We start from the raw sequence: 19,029 nt of genomic DNA on the forward strand, positions 1-19,029 counted from the left end.
CTGTCATTATGGAATGGTTTCACAATTCAAGGCAAGGACGAACGCCACAAAAGGGGAAACGCGGGAATTTTGTTTTTGCAAATGGCTTCCACATATACTGTCTATACTTATACCAGGAACGGGAGGTTGGCAAAAATGCTCATTTGTTGGCAACTTGTTCCAGAAAAATAAAAGTGCTTCAAAAACTGCATAGGGGAAATGAAGCTAAACGGTAGCAAGGAGAGCTTAAACACTGGTTGAACATGTGTTGGGGAAGGTTGTCTGAAATGCTTGAAAATGTCACATGACCTGAAATGTTGGCTAATATATGCACACTGGCCACGACAAAAAAAATATATTTCAGTTACAAAGGAAAAATAGGGCTACACTGCAAGAATAATGTGGAAATTTATAACTCCTGCACTGCCAGCCAAATAAAAATGCATTTTTGACAATGGCAGTGACAATGACAAGGCTGACAACAAGTCCAGGGTGCACAACTTTTCACCAGTCAGCTGGAATAGATGCAGGATAAAGTAGTAGTAAGACAAATAGATGGATAGATTTAATTAAAAGAATTTTTAAAATTGTAGTACTTTTACCTTAAAAAACCCCATAAAATTTGGTCTTATTTTTGGTAATATTACAATTTTATTCTTACAAAAATTATGGATGTTTTAACTTTTTGTATAATTTGTGACTTTTTCCTGAAAGAATAATAACAAAAAGGTAATATCATCAGCCACATAGCATAAATGCCTGAGTCATTTTTCAATATTTTTGGAAAACAAGAAACTATTTTTAGAACACAAATTTGTAATTTTTTTTTTATTGGGTCTTCTTTTCCTTTCGCTTACTTGTTCACCCATAAGTTTGAGGTTTTCGTTCCAATACCAAAATAAAAATGTATTCTAAAAAACTTTTTTCTTGTCTTCCAAAAATATTGAAGAATGACTGACGCGATGAGGCTGACGATATCAGAATTTCATATTTGTAAAAGTAGGATTGTTTTTTTCCTCATTACTTTCTTTTTTTTTTAAATTACTCGCTACTACATCCATCCACTTTCTATATCGCCCATCCCTAATGCATCTCAGGTGAGATGTGGGCTGCACCCTAGACTGGTCGCCAGCCATTTGCAGGGCATATATAGACAAACAGCCATTCACACACACATTCACACTTAAGGACAATTAACGGGTTTGGTTAAATGTCTTATAAAAACGAAGAATCATCTTTTATAAAGGCAGCCCTTGTCATTACATAGATTGTGCAAGTGTACCTAATATTGTGGCCAGTGTGTTTATGTGGGTCCCAGTTTGGCACATTGTTGAATGACAAAGGCATTTTCCACGGTTCAAAACAAAACCACATTTCGGTCTGATTTAAACCATCACCAACAAGCACCATATTGGTCCAAAGTTAAAAAAAATAAGATGATGAAAAATCGCAGCTTCAATGTGCAAATTACAAAACGGTGAACTACTTCTAAGATTGAGCATTCAGAATAAAAGCTCATTTTAAAGCATGCAAAAAAAAAAATAAAAAATCTAGTGTCATAGCGGTGGGCAAAGAGGAAGCTGATGATGAAGATCTCTGCTGGTGACGGCGGTTGAGGTCCACCACGGGTGCTACTGCTGCATCTTGCGATGAATGACGTCGACGGAGACGGGTGGGTGGAAGTTGATGGTGTGGTGCCGGAGACCCTGAGATGTCTTGTAGCTCTTGCCACAGCGGCACTTGAAGGGTTTGCGCACTCGGATCTGCGTCCGGTGACCGTTCTTGGCGTGATACTTGATCCCGTTGACGTTCTGCAAGGAGGAAAAAGTTGGACTTGCTAGGCATGGAAGCAGAAGCGTCTGCCAATTTGTTGCTGTTAGTTTCATTAAACCGAAAAAGAGCAATAAAAACATCTTGGAACAAGTATAAAAAATACAAAAAAACAAACAAAAAACCCCTCATAATCAGTTTACCGGTATGTTGTTTTGTTTTGTTTTTTTCACATGACCACCTCAGTTTATAATATTAATTAAATCTTGAATTTCATAATTTTACTTCATCAGTCTGGTAAAATGTGTTACTATTAATATTTAATGCTCAATGACAACTTGATTCTCCTAATATCACTTTAGCCTCATAATATTGTAACATAATTCTAGTAAAATTTGGGCCGTTTGTTTTTTTTTTTCTCATAATATTTTTTAAAGATGAAGCTCTTGAAATAGGGCTTATTTTTCAAAATATGCCAACTGTCTTGAATCATTACAATGTTATAAGACTTTTTTCTTGTAACATTTTCTCATAAAATCATATCTTCATATCAAACTTAATTCTCATAAAAATGGCCTCAAATTTTTGGAAGAAATATAATTTAATGTCGGATTATTTGAGAAAAGTTATCTTCCTGAATTTTGTTCATTTTTGTTCATAATATAAAGACTTCCATTCTTGCAAAAAATAGTTTTACTTTTATTGGCTGTGGACTTTTTCCATTGTAATTCAATAATATTATTCATATATTCTTGCAAAATTAGGACTTTTTTCTCTGACTATTACAATTCCTTATTATAGTAGGTCTGAATTTTCACAAGAAAAAAATACTTTATTCTTGTAATATTATGATATACTTTTATACATTTTTTGTAATGTAATTTTATTTCTGTAAATGTGATTTTTTTCTCATGATTTTAAAAGCATATTCTCATGTATTTTCAACATTTATTGTGCTATAGTCCAACAACTTTATTTCTAAATTACAGTAATTCTTTTTTGAATGGAGAATTTTCCCCCGAAAACAATTTCATAACATTTTAAAATTATTATTTTAACTGTATGACTTTATCCTCAGAGAATTTTTTGGGGCCCCAGTACTCCCCGACATCTGATGGTGAATGTCGTGTTCTACCAACCTTGTATCGCTTTTTACAGCCCGGGATGGGACAGGCGAAGGGTTTCTCATCGCCGCCGTTCATGCACATGGAGCTGAGGATGGACTGGGAACTGATGGCGCTCTCGGTGGTCCACGACTCGTCGCTATCGGACTCCTCGTAATCCACCTCCTCTTCGTCGCACTCACTGCCTGTGTGTGTGAAGTCCCATTGAAAAGGAAGAATGTAGAAAATCAAATCTCAGTTTAAAACAAGACAAAATTATCCGGTTGTTTTTCATTTTTATATTAACTTTGACAATGATGATGGCGAGCCAGTTTAAACGTAGGATACATTGAAGGTTACCTGTGGGCGTGCTGCTGCGAAAGGACGAGGAGGGCGTGATTGGCGGGGTGACGGGAGGGGTGAGGTTGCCGCTGGCGTGGCGAGGTGGCGCCGACACGCTACTGCGACACAGGTTGCCCGTTAAACACAGAGACAACTTGGGCTGCATCTTCTTCTTCAGCGCCTCGTGCTCTCGCCTCGCAGCTTCAGTCATGAACCTGCAAGAAAAAGAAGCATCGTTACGCAAAAGAATGATCATGCGCATGGATGTGGACATTGTCGAGTGAAATGAGAGATTTATTTCTAATGTATGATACATGAGTCGAACAAAATCGATATATCGATTTAAATCGATATTTTTTTACATTGCCCGAATCGATTTTGGAAACTTGAATCAATACTAAGCCCAAGTTTAATAATCTTGGTCTCAAAATGTTAACACGCAGCAGCATGATGAAGGGCACTGCTTAATTACCAAAATTTATTTTTCAATTATTGGATCATCACAACTGTTGTGAATTTTGCTGTTCAGCTTCTTTGTAGAGAACAGAAAGTTATGCAAAGAATTTTTGCATAATATGATAAAAATGCTTTTAGTCCAACGTTTGCAGACTTGGGTCAGAAGAAAAAAAAAAAAACACTGCCAGCTCTCATCCTATAAAAAGTCAAACGCACTGCGTTTATGGACAGTTGGTTTAAATGCGCATCATAAAAATGAAAATGTTCAAGCAAAAAGTGGAATAGACAAATTAAGTGATAACCACATAAACATGCTTTTACGCCGGCTGGGAGGCATCGGCAGACGTTTCTGCGTAATGTGCGACTCAGTCGCCATATCAAAGTTGACTCGGTGTTGTAAAAACAAACCAGCTACCAAATCCTGATTCAACTCCTGTGAACGATCCCCCAAATGACGTCTGTTGGGTCTTCAAAGGAGCTTTCATCGGGCTCAGCGCTAACACTCAGTGACGCACATCCAGCATTTGTTGAAGCACTGAAATGGTCTGCTCATCTTTTTTTTTTTTTTTACCTGTTAATGTAACTGAGGGCAATATAGGTGGGCTGCTGCTGCTCCTGTTTCTCCAGAAGGCGGGGGTCCGTGTCTGAGGGACACAAAAAAGGGTTGGTTGAGCCTTTTTTAGTCAATGACACAATGTTAGAACTTGGATAGGGTTGTGTTGAGCAGATTAATACATGGATGAAGACTCATTTTCATTGCTGGAATCATTTGAACTTCTCTAGACAAGAAACAACGTGACATCGGATCAAAAGCGCCTCGGCTGGTGGCCGACTAATAGTGAAGTAAAATCTTTTTTAAAAAGTCACAAGTCACAGTTATGTCACAAGTATTTCAATTTCTTATTTCACAATATATATTGGCATTAACCTAGCTGTTTTTTAATTACGGCATTTTCCTGACAATCAGGTGCACCTGTATATAAGTCACAGCAGCTCTTTTTAAAAAATAAATAAATAAATAAATAAAAACCATATACAAGTTGCACCAGGCTATAAGCAGTTTTCAATGTTGAAAAAAAAAAATTTGTTTACTGCATGTACAGAACGATTTTGTACTGTGAATGCACATCAAGGTACATAAGCAGAATAACGAAGAACAATACGCATCGTAACTTTATATCATTTTTGTTAAAAGACAGAGCCCGCATGCTTTGGGTACTCACACATACTGTCTGCGTTGCTCATTCATGACTACACTCAACACACACTGAGCTGGGAGCCAGACATCCATCTTGTTTAGCGGTGCTAAATGTACAACAATAGCTAATCTCCACACCCTGAGGTGAAGCAGCCCCGACTTCAAACGTTCCTCACAGCAGCGTCCATGTGGGAGAAGAGAGATGGCCCATAAAAACGTAGCTGGCTGTGGAGCTCCGCCTCTCTGTCTGAGCTGTGAACAACTGCTACCCCCATGTGGATGGTTTCCATCCACCAGCTCGTTTCCTCACGGCAGCTCGCACCCCAGGGTGTTTGTGCCGCAACTTTGGCTGAAATGCAAATGTCGGCAAACAGTGTCGAGACATCACCTGTTTTTTTTTAATTAGTTTTCAGGGCACCACCAAGAACAGAGCAACTTTTGTCTTCTTTTAACTCATCTCAAAGCCACTGAGGTTGACCGAAACCGAGTGGCCATTTTTTTTTCTCCTCCGTATTCGTTTTCTCACTTCTTATTATGGTATCCGTAACGTGGCGGGACAGACGCTGTTGAGTCCTGGAGCCTCAAAAGGTGCGCCACAGATTCCGGTGTCCCCTCCCAGCCTCACATTCTTCTGATGGCATCCGTTTACGTTTGTCACATTCTATCAAAGCCTTCTCGTTTTTATTTATTATCTGGGCAGAGTCAAATGAAGCTCCCCAGCCTGACCTGGCTCTCGAGCAGGCGTGGGCAAACTCCGGCCCGGGGGCCACATGCGGCCCGTTTAACGTTTTAATCCGGTCCGAGTAATTCCCCATTATTGCCGCGTTTGTATTTCGTGTATATTCATTTATATTGTTTCTTCGTGTATTATTGACCATTCATCCATCACTTACCAACTCAGTATCGATTAGTCATGCCTGGAGAATGGGGCGGAGTAATGACGTTGCTAAAGAGGCAACAGTTAACTATTAAATCTTACAGTGGTCACTTGTGAGCTGAGTTCAGTACAGCCAGGCGAGAGTGACAGATTCCGACTTTGATTGACATGGATGTAGTTTACTTGAAAAACTATCCGTCAGCCAAGCATGCCATTTTTTTCCTCATAGTAGAACGACCACAAGAGGGCGCCAGTGGCTGAGAACACGATACCTTGAAATAAGGCCGATACGATACCTGCTATCGGTAGTCGCACATCCCTAATTTCTATTCGTCTTTTTACCGTTTACTTTGGGTTTTCCATATAATTAATTTTTAAATAAATTGAATGAAATTTTAAGGAAAAATATTATATTGGAATATTTGGACATTGTAATCAACATATCAAATTACCTCCATGGTAATCATGGCATCTAATTAAGTCCATATCGCACAGCACAGCTGAGTATTAAATTGGCTTAAATGTAAAAGTAATTTTGATACAGCTCTTGTTATGGATCTGATCTGCAGATGTACCTAATAAAGGTTCCAGTGTGCACGCAAGTGTTGTTTTCCATATAATTAGGCTTTCCAAAGACACAGAGCATCATGCAGTAATTGCCCAAAGTCTGGCAGCTTGGCTGACAACATACAACAATTTTACGACACTGGCAGGTTGAGTTCTGAGAACAGCTCAACGTCTGACACTCTCAAGGACACTCCATAACGTAAGCAAGTGTTTCATTAGCAGTGGATGTGGTGAGCGGGACAGCACCACTACCCTCCGCCCTGCATCCACAATCACGAAAACGGCGTAGGAAAGATGCCGACAACCGCCAAATGCCAGAGGCGGCTCAACAAGTCATGTTTTTGCGAGCGGTGTACGTTGGTATGTGTAATCCCAGCAGAAGTTTGCTAATGAGCCTTCGCGAGAGGAATGGCAGCTCTCTCAAACAGCAGCGCATCAATCTGTTCCCACACGCTGTAAATCACACACACCTCACATGGGGACTACGGAGATGGATGGTCTCCGGGGGGCAATTCCCTACAGCCTCTGCCATTTTTGGGGGGGCCCACCAGCAGTCAGGCCAGGACGAGAGGGACCAGGAGGCAGGCGCCTCAAGTAGAGATGGGAATCCCTTTAAGCAAACGACACAGGTGGTCCACCTTGGTGGGCAAAAATAAGCAGGCGAAGAATGGAGGGGTTTAGTCACCATATCTAGTTACAGCGGTCTTTCTATAAACTCAGATGACTCAACATGGAAGGTAAAAGATGTTTGGTGGGACTTGAAGAGCTCACCAGGAGTGATCACATTATGATTTTCACTGCTACGTACAGTATTCTGATGTCCTTAGTATTTAAAAAAAAAAAGACCTACGGATGTGTTTGCAAAAATTCCAACGTAAATCATTAATTTTCTTTTTAATTGCTAAAAACAAAACAAAAAAACCCTTTTCTTTTAACTTTGTAGCATAATGGGGGGAAAATGCAACTTTTTGAGCGTTTAATCAACAAGTAGAATTAAATGAATTTCCGAGTATGTTCAAACATATTTAAATACGTTCGAACATACTTGAAAATACGTTGAAACGTATTTGCCAATCAAAAAAGTTCACCCCACATTGGCAGTCCCTCGTGTCCGCACTTGGATGCAAAATATGATCGCAATATCTTTAAAATATTTCATCATGTTCTTCATAAACTTACATACGTCAGATTCACGAACCCCCCTGTACCCACGAAAAATATTACAACCCAGAACATTCTACCTGCCCAGGACTCAAGAGCCTGGGGGGGCAAACTTTTGGATTGGCGGGCCACTGTGGGTTCTAAACTTTGACAGAAGGACCAGGACCAGATGGATGGAGTGTTTTGGTCACCTCACCTCATCTGAGAAAAACAAATACATTTAATTTGAAATGAACATGAACAAAAGCCTTACAACAATATATATGTCTTTGAAAACCATAAAACATTACCAAGGTTTATTCATTTAATTTTTTTTTTCACGTTCGGCGGGCCGGATTAAAACCTTTAACGGGCCACATGTGGCCCCCGGTCCGTAGTTTGCCCACACCTGCTCTAGATTGTGGTCTGAAGAGGAATAACAAAACATCATGGGAAGTTGAGCAATATATTGAGACACAACTCCTTCGGGTAGCATGAATCTACTCAATAAGACACTGGGATCAAAAGAGGAGAACAAATATTCAAGTTATAACATTCATATTGAGGAAGGAAATTCTTTCAAATGTCAACCCTTAGTTTGTAGTCATGACTAAAATGCTCTGATTAACACCCGATGACAGAGTACATCAACAAACCTTCCTAAGGCAACGGAGGAAGTGACGCCTGCTGCCGGCCAACAACGCCCTCTTCGACCCCCCCCCCTCCTCGTCCCCCCACCCGCCCTCACCGTCTCACACTCCAGCCTCTCATTTCCACCGTGGCCTGGTTCTCCCCATCCACCCTCAAGGCCAGATGCACGGTGGGGTAGGGCCGAGTGGCGAGCCGTACGGTGACATGTTTATGGCGGCTGTGATCAGCGGGGGACACACGAGCGGGAGTGGTGGCACAGGCGATTCATTATGATGTGGCCTCAAGAAGGAAATGAAACAGAGTCGTTGAGACTCCATATGTAAGCTATCTCGCGGCTTATTCGAGACTCAGAGAGGGCTTCAAACGATCCGTCAAAAAAAACATTTTCATTATGAGCACTAAGCAAGGCATGCACACAGCTTGTCATTTCGTAACCATTTTTCTTTCCAACATGTAACAGCCCAGTTTCTTACAAGCAACTTTGCTCAGAGGCACTGCGCTACAATGCTACTGTGGGAACTGCAATCTTTCACACTTTACAGTTTCATCTTGTCTGTTAAATAATAAAAAAAGAAAGCCAATGAATGTTGAAGGAGATGGTTAACGCTAAAACAGAAATATTTTTATCGTTTGGGCAACCATCGTTAAACAGTCATGTTAGCAAAGAGGCTAATGCTAGCAACATGAGACGTCCTGGCTGGGCCATATATTGTAAGTAGGTGGTAGCTATGGCAACAAACACTTACTTTAAGGTCATAGTTTATTGTTAAGTTCAATATTTATACATTAAATGTGTCAGCGCTATGCGCAGGCTAGTTGCAGTCCAAGTGAGTGCAGTATAGAAAACAAAAATGGCTGCTGGTGAAACAGGAGGCGGCCAAAATAAGTTTTTTAAAGACAGTAAAGTGGTGACCAATTTTGGCAATTTTAAAGATTCTATTTTCTTAAAACAGGAATTGCTTATTCATTATTTTGTCATTAAATATTATTATTATTTGTGTTTTACATTTGATGTTATTCATGTCCAGCACTGTTTGAGCTGCAGTTGTTTTCTAAATAAAGCTGATTAGAGTAATAATAAACTTTTGGACTATTAAATAACATTGTTTGTAAATTACAGCGTGTCAAATAAAATGGAGTTTCAAACTAATATATATAATATAAAAGATTTACAACAACTGATCAACGTGCGCACTTTAATTCACCTGAGGGTTTGTTTTACATGCTTCGTCTGCCGTTTTGGTTAGCGACTGAGCTAGCAACGACTTTCAAATCGGCTCAGCAGCTCACTATTTAAGTCCTGGTGTGAACAATAGCACAAGAACTGAGAAAATCTCCACATTTTGAAACAACCCAATTAAACTAGCAAACTGCGCTGCACTCGTCACCATTACTGATACATGAAAGTTATCAACATGAGCTCTGTTTGGACGGGCACGGCAGCCTCCCGCCTGACAGTCATCGCACAGGAACAGGAGCAGCGGTGTCTGGGACGGGACGGAAATCTAATTAGGCCAACCAGGTGCACAGATCAGGGAACTAGTTAGTGCTTTTCCGAATTTATTACTTCCGCGCAGTTTTTCGGGGAACGTGGGGGAGGAGTTGGCGAGAAAAATATTTCTAAATGAGCCTACAGTGAGAGTTGGCGACAAGCAGACTGATTGTTCGCTCGCTTTGGACACTGCAGGCCACCATGACGCCAGCCTGCAGCAGCGTGAGCGCACACACACACACTCACAGTGCGCTTGGAGTCAACTTAGGCCTGGTTTCTTAGCAACAAAGCAAACATTTCAGTGAGGTTTTCCTGCAACACACAACCACCAGACCACTAAGGACATCTTTCAAGGTTAATAACTTGATTTAGGCTCCCTGCTGAAATCTTTCCTCGCAAACTGCTTTTCTTCTGGTCCTTGTTAGTATCTGCTCTTTCATTGTGGGTGACCATGTTCACAAAGTTGGAAGCCATTAGTGATCTATGCTCTGTTCTTTTTACAGCTTCTACTCTTGCCATATTGTAACTGTGCTATTGATTTAGAAGTGAAGTACTGTGAAGGACTGCCATGAAAATGAAAACATATCGCTTTTAAATCGCTAAGAGGAAAATTGTAGTGAACGTTTTAATATTACAAGAAAATGTTTATTGTTTAACATTTGTTTCACATTATTACATATCTATGGTCATTCGTGTAAAACCGTGACTTTGTTGTTGTAGGATTAGGACTTTAATCTTATGAAATTACAAATTAATTCTTTAAAAAAAAAAAAAATCATCATATTGAAACTTTAATTTCGGTAGAATTCTGACATTCATTTATTCTGACACCTTTATAGTTGCACAGTATTCTTCTTGAAATATGACTTGACGACCCACAACTTTATTCACAATAAATACAACTTTATTACTATAAATTCGCAACAGTATTAAAAAAAAATACAACTTTATTCTTGAAAAAAATGTTTTCAGGATAATAGTTTTTTTATCTTATAATTTACAAACATATTTTAACATTTTTTTGGTCAGAATAGAGTGACTATCACAAAATGACTACTTTGACTTTTTTTTTTTTTTTTAAAGAAAATTTTAAAGTGTTCCGAAAATTGAGCACAACTGTGGGGTGCATTTGTGGCCCACTTGGGGTTCTGTAAATATTTTAACAAGTAAGGAGTCATGTCTGTGGCCTTTGATCTGTTCCATGTGTAAAAGTATCCTGAGATGACTTCGGTTGTGATTTGGCGCCATATAAATAAAATTGAATTGAACTTAACATCATCTTCCTTTTCAGTGAGGCCAAAATGCTCTTTAATAGTCTCCCGCAATAGTTTACAGGACACTACATGGACCTAAGCAGAAAAAAAAACCAAGTCAAAACATTTTGCACCGACCACAGCTGGGTAGCGCCATCTATTGTCTGCCAGCTTCACCGGGCAGCCTGTTACTCTGTTGTTGCTTGTTTTCCAGACGCCTAATTATCAAAGAGAATGTGCTTGGTGCAGCAGGCCACCAGATGAGGAGGAAGAGCGGCCAAATCAGCCACTCTGACTGTAATTATGCTTCACAGGCACTTGGCACGGTGCGCAAGATTTCGCACGTCTTCCAGTGGGCAAAGGCCAGCACACAATGGGGGTGGGCACAAACTTTTTCCACATTGACTACACTAATTGCCTCATTTCTCCCCCAAAAGTAATTTTCGGGGATTTTTTTTTCTTTCTCCTCTGCGACTAACAACTTAGACACTCGGACTCCACACAATGAGAGGAGCGAGGATATTGAAGCCATTCGAGCAACAAACAAGAAGAACAGAGGCAGCTGGCCCTTGTCAACTTCGATAACGAGCCCGAAATATTAAATGGCGAGAACAGATGCAGGAACTAAGCATACTAAAGACCCAGCAAGGGAGTTTACTCTTGGGCTTACTTCAAGCTAAAAGACATTTGCGCGTGACTATCAAAGGCTGACGTTAAAAGCATTGGCATCCATGGAGAATGTTAAATAAACATGAAATGACATTTCCATGATGGAGCTAGTTTATATGCACAATATGAAGGCCAGCAGGAATTAAAGCGAGCAAGTGAAGTTAACAGTAAACCGTCGATTGAATGACATTGAGTCGACGACATTTCACAAAATTGAATTACGAGGTACCAGTTGAGATTTCAAGGACAAGGAATTGCTATTTCATGGTGAGACCTGTTGCATATGCAGCGACAAGTTTGCCAGGTTTGATATTTGCATCATATTAATACTTAAAAACTAGACATGGCATGCAGCCCATGACACATGCAGATGCCATTGTGTACGAAATAAATGAACAAACCAGAACAGTGTGTAACTCCAGGGAAACGAGCCTCAGCGAAGGGCACGGAGCAGCGTAGCAAGAGGACTTCTGCCACGACACAATGTTCTATTTAAGAGCATCGTTGTAGTGATGTCAGACAAGCGCCTCCAATTGGAGAGGAGCTGTGCAGTAATTTTGTGTTATTTTGAAAAAAATATTTACAGGTTACGGCATGATTAAACTATCCAAGCTCGCAATGAGCCATTAGCTTTTCTCTGCTGATCGTCTCCTCGTTCAAAGTGGGGGCTTCCTTGCAACAAAGACACGTACATTTTGTCAAGGTGTGATAAAACCAGTGGCAAAGTATCAGTTTTTACTTCCTGGTAGGATGCTACGTCAGCACTTCCAAGTATGAGCACGCTGGCCGACTCTTTCACACTGAGCTAGTGCAGTGTGAAAATGGCTTTATTAAACCAATCAGCAGCTTTAACTGTTTCCATTTGTACTTTTTATCTGCACTCTGAATAACAGAACATCACATTTCAACAACAAACAGTCAGAGTGATTTTTTTTTTGGACTGATGCCACTTATACCCCGGAATGACTTATTTCCATAGCACATACATTTAGAATAATGGACATTTTGGTGTCTTCAATTGACCTAATATGCATTTTTGGGAAAGTGGGACAAGGTCAGAGTAACTGGAGAAATTCCACCGTAGCATTGGCAGAACATGTCAACTCCTACCAGGAAGGTCAGAGCATAGATTCGAACCCAGGACCTCAGAACTAGGTGGCTAATGACTATTCCACCATGCTTCTGGTTTGGCGCAAAATAAATAAAGTTTAATTAACTTAAACACACTTTAGTCCATTAATTTCATTTTTGATGGGTGGGGGAGGCATTCTGGCTGTCTGGATACAAACATAGAAAAAGTCAACTTTGTGTCATCTTTTTTTAAAAAGAATGCTCAAGTTAACAACTGGAAACAATCGAAAAGTGTTGCCGTGTCTAATTAAAAGAAAAACGTCAATGGAATAAAAAGAAACAGGAACATGAAGTTGATGCAGTCAATCTGAACTTCCGGTAGTGTGTGCGCAGGGGCCTCGGACGGCAAAACATGTCATACGAGCGAGAATACAGAATGTCATCAATTCTCCTTCCTGTTGCAAGCAAAAAGTCGTCGACACGTAGCGAAATGTTCCCACGGGGACAAACACTATGTTGACGTCGTGGTGTGATGGACAGGAAGTACAGTAATAACAGGCGAAGAGCGACTCCCACCACGCCTAGCAACAGGGTTGTCATGGAGCAGGAAGCCACCGGCTAGTTCGTTAGCCTAGCCGCTAATGCTAACCGCGAAGCTCGGCCGTCGGGCTCGCTTACCGATGTGGTTATCCTCGATGTGCAAGATGAGCTCGGCCAGCGAGTCAAAGTGGAGTCCGCAGCTGCCAAACCTGCAAGCGTTGGAGAAGAAAGAAGCAGCGGCGATGCCTGTCATGGTCGCTGCTGCATTGGAACCGCGGGGTACCACGGCAGCGGGCTGACGGCCGGAGCGCAGCGATGGCAACAGCTGGAGCTGGAGGGGCGGTGTGCCGCGCGCCGGCCGGGACTTTTTTCGAAGTTGCGTCAAACTCGACGCAGACAGGTAAGGATACCGGAAGTAGGTTGCCTTTCCCTTCACAACAAAATAGAAGTAATGTAAACTTGAAAAAAAATAATATTATTTTTTAAATACAACAATTAAAGAACAAACCAATGGAAGAACTGTAAAAATGTAGTAGGCACACACATTTATGGATTATTAATTTCTTCCAGCAATTTTGTCTTTGAAATTAATTTCATTCATCCATTTGCTTTGTTACCTATAAGTCGGTGCTCATACATTTCCGACATGCACTGACCAAAGTAGTTGATAAAGTTATTTTTTGTTGGTCCCTAAAGATACAAGTGACATTTATTCATAGTAAATTCTAAATTTGCGTGATATTGAATGCTTTTGTCCGAAGTAACCAACTTCAAATGACCCATAACAGAAAATGAATTGATGAAAAGAGCCTTCAACTTAAAATAACGGCATACATATTATTAATTAATGATTTTTCACACACATCATAACGTATTTAAAAACTAAATGTGACCCGTCTTATATTTTCATTTTGTAATTCAAATGTATTACACTATCACTCAAGTTCGTTCACCTTTTTAGTTGTGTGGCGAAGCATTGTAAAACTGTGTTACTGCCACAGCGGGGCAGTATTGGTTAAGTTTCAGAGATACTTACGTGGACTTGAGGTGAAAATATTTCACTGCAATTTCCGTTTTGACAAACATGCTGTAGGTAATGTGTTTCGTCATCTTTGGGGACGGGACCCACTCCTGAGCGGTGACAAAAGATCTGTCTATATTTATTTTTTATTATATTGTGTGCAACTGTGCATACAGGGCAGCACTACAGGTTGACACATTTGCTTCATAGTTCTGACGTCCCCAAAACACGCACACGCACACACGCGCACACACGTACACGCACACACATTCCCAAAACACCTGGGATCCAGCTCACCTTAATGAGGACAAGCTCAATAAAATATGGGTGGATGGTTGCATTCAGTAATGTGAAATGTTGCAGGTAATCATTGTTTTTCAGTTTTGATCATAAACATGGATGAGGTAATGGCCTTATTTGTGTTTCTTCGCTATCGAAATTTACAGAACTGTTTATTTAAACAAGGGGAGAGCCACATTTTATTTTATGGTGGTTGGCATCAAGAAATGATTTGCCCTGTTATATTTTGACATGAGCTTCTATTAGCGGGGATGATCAGGGAATTACTCAATATGATATATTGTCACAAGACCGGCGATGACAATAGTCTGCAAAACATTTTGTCACAATCAAATTATTGCAGCTATTGATAACACGAAGAGAAAAACAGTGGCTTTTATAAAATGATTTAAATGTCATGAATACAATTTCTAATTTATTAGAGTCACATTTAAGCAACTTAACTGTACCATCGTGTTACGTTTTTGGTTTTAATACATCACACAAAAAAAACTATTTCTCATAATGCTGAACTTAGACTATTTACACTACTGCTATTTTTGCCATAATGTTACAAGTCTATTTTCCCACCATCACAACTTGCAATTTGAATTATTTTCCCTTTCTTTGCGGCCCAATACTTCTTCATTAAACAGAACACAAACAACAGCCCAATTCAGTTGTCAACAGAGCCGTCAGCCTTGGGTCTATGATAAGCACACAGTCCATTATCCTACGCCCTAAATCCACAGAAGCATCAGACAGGCAGCCCCATTCTCCAGCCACCTAATGTAAATGTTACAGGCTGGAGTGTTTGAGAGCCGGAATGTCACCGGGGTTATCTATGAGCGCCTCCCAGTCCATACATTTTGTTGAATTAGGTTCAGCAGTCATGCTTGTGTCGGCTCAAATGTTAATCTGCTTGTGGCCATTTTACAAGCTTTTTGGTTTCCTCCTTCGGGACACAAAAATGAAACAAAAGTCTTTGTTCCAAACAACTCGTGTTTCACCAATGTCTGAGTATCTCGAGTCTTAGTGTGGTGGAATACTGAAAGCGTTGCACGTACAGTGGAACCGTCAAAATTGAACACAATCAGATCCATGACAATGGTTGACTTCCAAGTTGTTCTAAATTTAAAGCAATTTCCCCTTTGGGAAATATTAATGTTTTTGTTTTGACGTTTAGCACCACAGCAACTCAATCGGATGATTTGTTTGGCTGGGAATTCAACCCACATAATCCACATGAAAGGCAGCAGCATGCACCTTTCATAACCGTCCAGGCAGTGTTAAATTTTAAGTCCAACATTCCCAACAGGTATTACATTATAAAGAGAAGCTAATAACTCTAAAATATGATATAGTCAAGTAAAATTACTCAGCCTTTGAGGATGCTTGACAGACATGTAATGGAGATTTGTGGTTGTTTTGTCGGTATAGTGTAGCATTGTTTGTTGTAAAATAGCAGTGGCGAGTTGTGTAGATGCGGTACCGGGGCCTTCCCCGGCTTAATCACCACTATCACGTCATAATTATACAAACCATCATTTATGCACCATACAAAAATGCTAAATAACAAGGCGTGACATTACAGAGAGAAAATACAATTTTTAGTTAAGCAAGAAATTATTTCTTACAACAACAACAAAAGAAAAATGTATTTATCTATCCAGACGGCCACAGACATGTTAAGATAGTCCAGTGCTTCTCAATTATTTTCTGTTACGCCCCCCTAGCAAGAAAAAAAAAAAAACAATACCCCCCCCCCCCCCGCCTTATCCCCCCCTGCCCCACTCTCCGCCGCAGCAATAAATAATAGCATTTTCGTTGCAAAACAAACCTACATTGTAGAGTAAATACTCGCCGCGCTCAATAAGCAAGGAGAGCGCCACTGCCAACTACTGGAGTGGATGTGCAATAACACTTTATTGCAGTCCGGCGGGAAAAAAGCATGTTCCCCAGGTTCACACGCGCCCCCTCAGGGGGGGCCGCCCCACTATTTGAGAAGCACTGTGTCAGTCAAACATTGCTGTAACATTTTTGCTTTAATCAGCCAATCAGAGGACAGAAAAACGCAGACGTTATTTTGGGCCACTGTGAGGCAAATTTGAAATGTGATTGGTTAAAGAAATGCTCCCATTGCTATTATATTACGCTACTTCAGCCAGCACGACTGATTAGGAAGGCGCCTGGCAGATTAGATTGACGTGGCAGCACATAGAGCTAAAAACCTGATTGGACAGAAAAAAAAAATGGAAAATCCATTTGAACATACTGAAAGTAAGATAAAGACTACAAAATGAAGAGAGTAGACTTTTGTGTTTTTAAATGGGTGCTACGATTGCATTGATACTATTTGTGTGTCTTTTCATTGCAAGCTTGTTTTGCTGTGGCATAATACAGAAAATAGCACGTTGCATTAAATCATGCTTCCAATCATTACTTTTTTTCCATCTGCTGTCCTACTCAAAGCTTAACAAAAATAACCGATCATCTACAACAGCACTCACAGATGCTACTTTTGATCTTTAATGCCTTTACTATATAGATCCTGCACTTTTTTGGCATCCATGCAACACTTTCAATGCCTTCCAAGGTGAACCTCCTCATAAGTGTTGCACAAAGGCATAATAATAAAAGGTTTAGTATAATATAGATCAAATCGGCTTTAGTGTGGGTCACTGACCCAAACTGCATCTGCGCTTTCCAGCCTTAATAGTCTTCTTCTCTGAGAACATAATGTTTGGACTGCTTGGGTAATATATTGGCTATAAAGAGACAAAAGGATGTCATAAACGTTGATTAAGGCTCTGGTTAAAAGACACAGGCGGAGAAGCTCTGAGTTATGAGTGCTTTTCAGACTGCGTTATTGTTTCAGCGACAGTGCTCTTAGCGGAGTGGTCGCAGGCAAGTGGTAAACATCTCTCAACGTGTGAGGAGTCATTAATCCCAGGAGCCGGGCTGTGGCTTCACTAGCAGTGTCTGTGGCCCCCAGAAATCACAGCCAGTTGGCACCGGCAGGTCAAACAGAGCGACTAAATAAATGGCTTGTTCTCACAAGTCCTTTAAATCTCTTCTTATGTGCTGAAAGAGGCGCACATTAAAACAGTGTAGTGGGACAATTGTAGTTGGTGTGAATAGAAAGCAGTGATGGCAAAACTCTGCAAGATTATTTGTTTTCATATTTGTAACAAATGTTTACAAATGCTGTCTAAAATAAGTGTAGCATTAGTTATTATGCACAGGTGTAATCAATTAGTAATAATTAAATTGATTGTTATTTTGATTGTTAACGATTGTTCAGGAAAATGATGCACTGTTGATTTTGTAATATGATCATTAATTTGACTCATTGTCTAATTCAATTTGGTCAAATGCTAAACAATTAAGTACGGCTGATACTAACGATTATTACTAACAATCAATATGTTAATATGTTGATTATTTTGTGGATTAATCGAGAACTCAGATCCAAAAGTTTTGATTTCCATCCCTTTATTAAAAAAAAACATGACATTACGTCAAAGTGAAAATCAGAAAATACACATACATAAATTGATCAGGATTCAGTTACTGGTTTGGTCAATAAATGAGAAAATAGGCAAAAATGTTGATCATTGTTTGCCACGTAAAAGCAGACGTTTGCAAATTATTATATTTTGATTATTCACCAGTATGCTTTAATGGAAGATGGCAGAAATTAGAGAATATTTACAATTGAGATTTTTCTAAATTTTTAAATTAATTATTAATTTTTAAATATGCAAATTAAACAAAATCTGAAAACGACTAATTGATGATCAAAATAATGACAGATTTGTGTGACTATCGATTAATCGCCGATTAATTGGTTAATTGTTGCACATCCTCTACAATTAAGCAGGGTACACACATATTGACAATTGGACCAAATTTTCCTCACTTGAGTTCAAAATCACAAAGGCCTGATTTTTTTTGCACATCTTTACTGCAATGTGGCTGGCAGTGAGTCTAGCTTCTCATATTTCTTCACCACTTTTTTGTTCGTGTGTGGTATGCCGTGTTGGTCACCTTGTATATAATATAAGAGCAGTAAGCATGTGCGTCTATTTTTTCTCATTTAAAACAAATCTGTTCAGATGTCAAAATTGGTATGTGTGTACTTAGTTTTCATTTTCACCTTTGGGAAAACTTAATTTATCCCATATTTTTTCCATCAACACATGGAGTCTACTCATGAACAATCCGAGCCACAAGGAGGAGGAAATCCAGGAAAGGAAAGAAACTTTTGGGGATTGTTACCTAATCAAGAGCATCTCGACAATGATTGAAAGTGGACTGGCATTTCGCCAGCAACCATACCAATTTCCATATTTTGCATCAGAGCTGACGTCTTGTGAGATTTGCTGAACTCTTGCAAGACATAGTTTCAGCTTGTTGAATAAGTTTTGCCCCCCCCAAAAAAACAAACAAAAAAAACAAAAAAAACGCCACTAAAAGCCAAAGAAACAGCAAAACACACGACCAGAATGACTCTTTTAAAGCGTGCTGCGATCTTTGCGAGGGTCTCTGCTTCGGTCATGCACAATAGCGATTCAGACTTTACACTGTTCAGGTCTAGCGCTTTTGCTTTTGTACCCTT

General features: G+C 39.8%; 2 protein-coding genes across 2 annotated transcripts in view; one reads left to right on the forward strand and one right to left on the reverse strand.

Moving 5' to 3' along the window:
* Positions 1–1,124: 1,124 nt before the first annotated feature.
* On the reverse strand, positions 1,125–13,502 carry jazf1b (JAZF zinc finger 1b). The gene is made up of 5 exons (XM_088307281.1): positions 13,247–13,502; positions 4,222–4,294; positions 3,213–3,409; positions 2,889–3,058; positions 1,125–1,790 (listed from the first exon to the last, which is right to left on the reverse strand). Exons 1-5 carry the CDS (start codon positions 13,359–13,361, stop codon positions 1,611–1,613), a joined length of 735 nt encoding a protein of 244 aa, XP_088163407.1. The 5' UTR covers positions 13,362–13,502; the 3' UTR covers positions 1,125–1,610.
* Positions 13,456–19,029, forward strand: part of creb5b (cAMP responsive element binding protein 5b) — a 56,189-nt gene continuing 50,615 nt past the window's right edge. The window contains exon 1 of the mRNA XM_088307280.1: positions 13,456–13,508. The gene's annotated coding sequence lies outside the window, so the exon portion shown is untranslated. The remainder of the gene's footprint in view (positions 13,509–19,029) is intronic.

The sequence above is a fragment of the Idiotropiscis lumnitzeri genome, chromosome 10, assembly GCF_059441095.1.
Source record: "Idiotropiscis lumnitzeri isolate Australia: NSW breed Sydney's pygmy pipehorse chromosome 10, RoL_Ilum_1.0, whole genome shotgun sequence".
In the NCBI taxonomy this organism is placed as follows: domain Eukaryota; kingdom Metazoa; phylum Chordata; class Actinopteri; order Syngnathiformes; family Syngnathidae; genus Idiotropiscis; species Idiotropiscis lumnitzeri.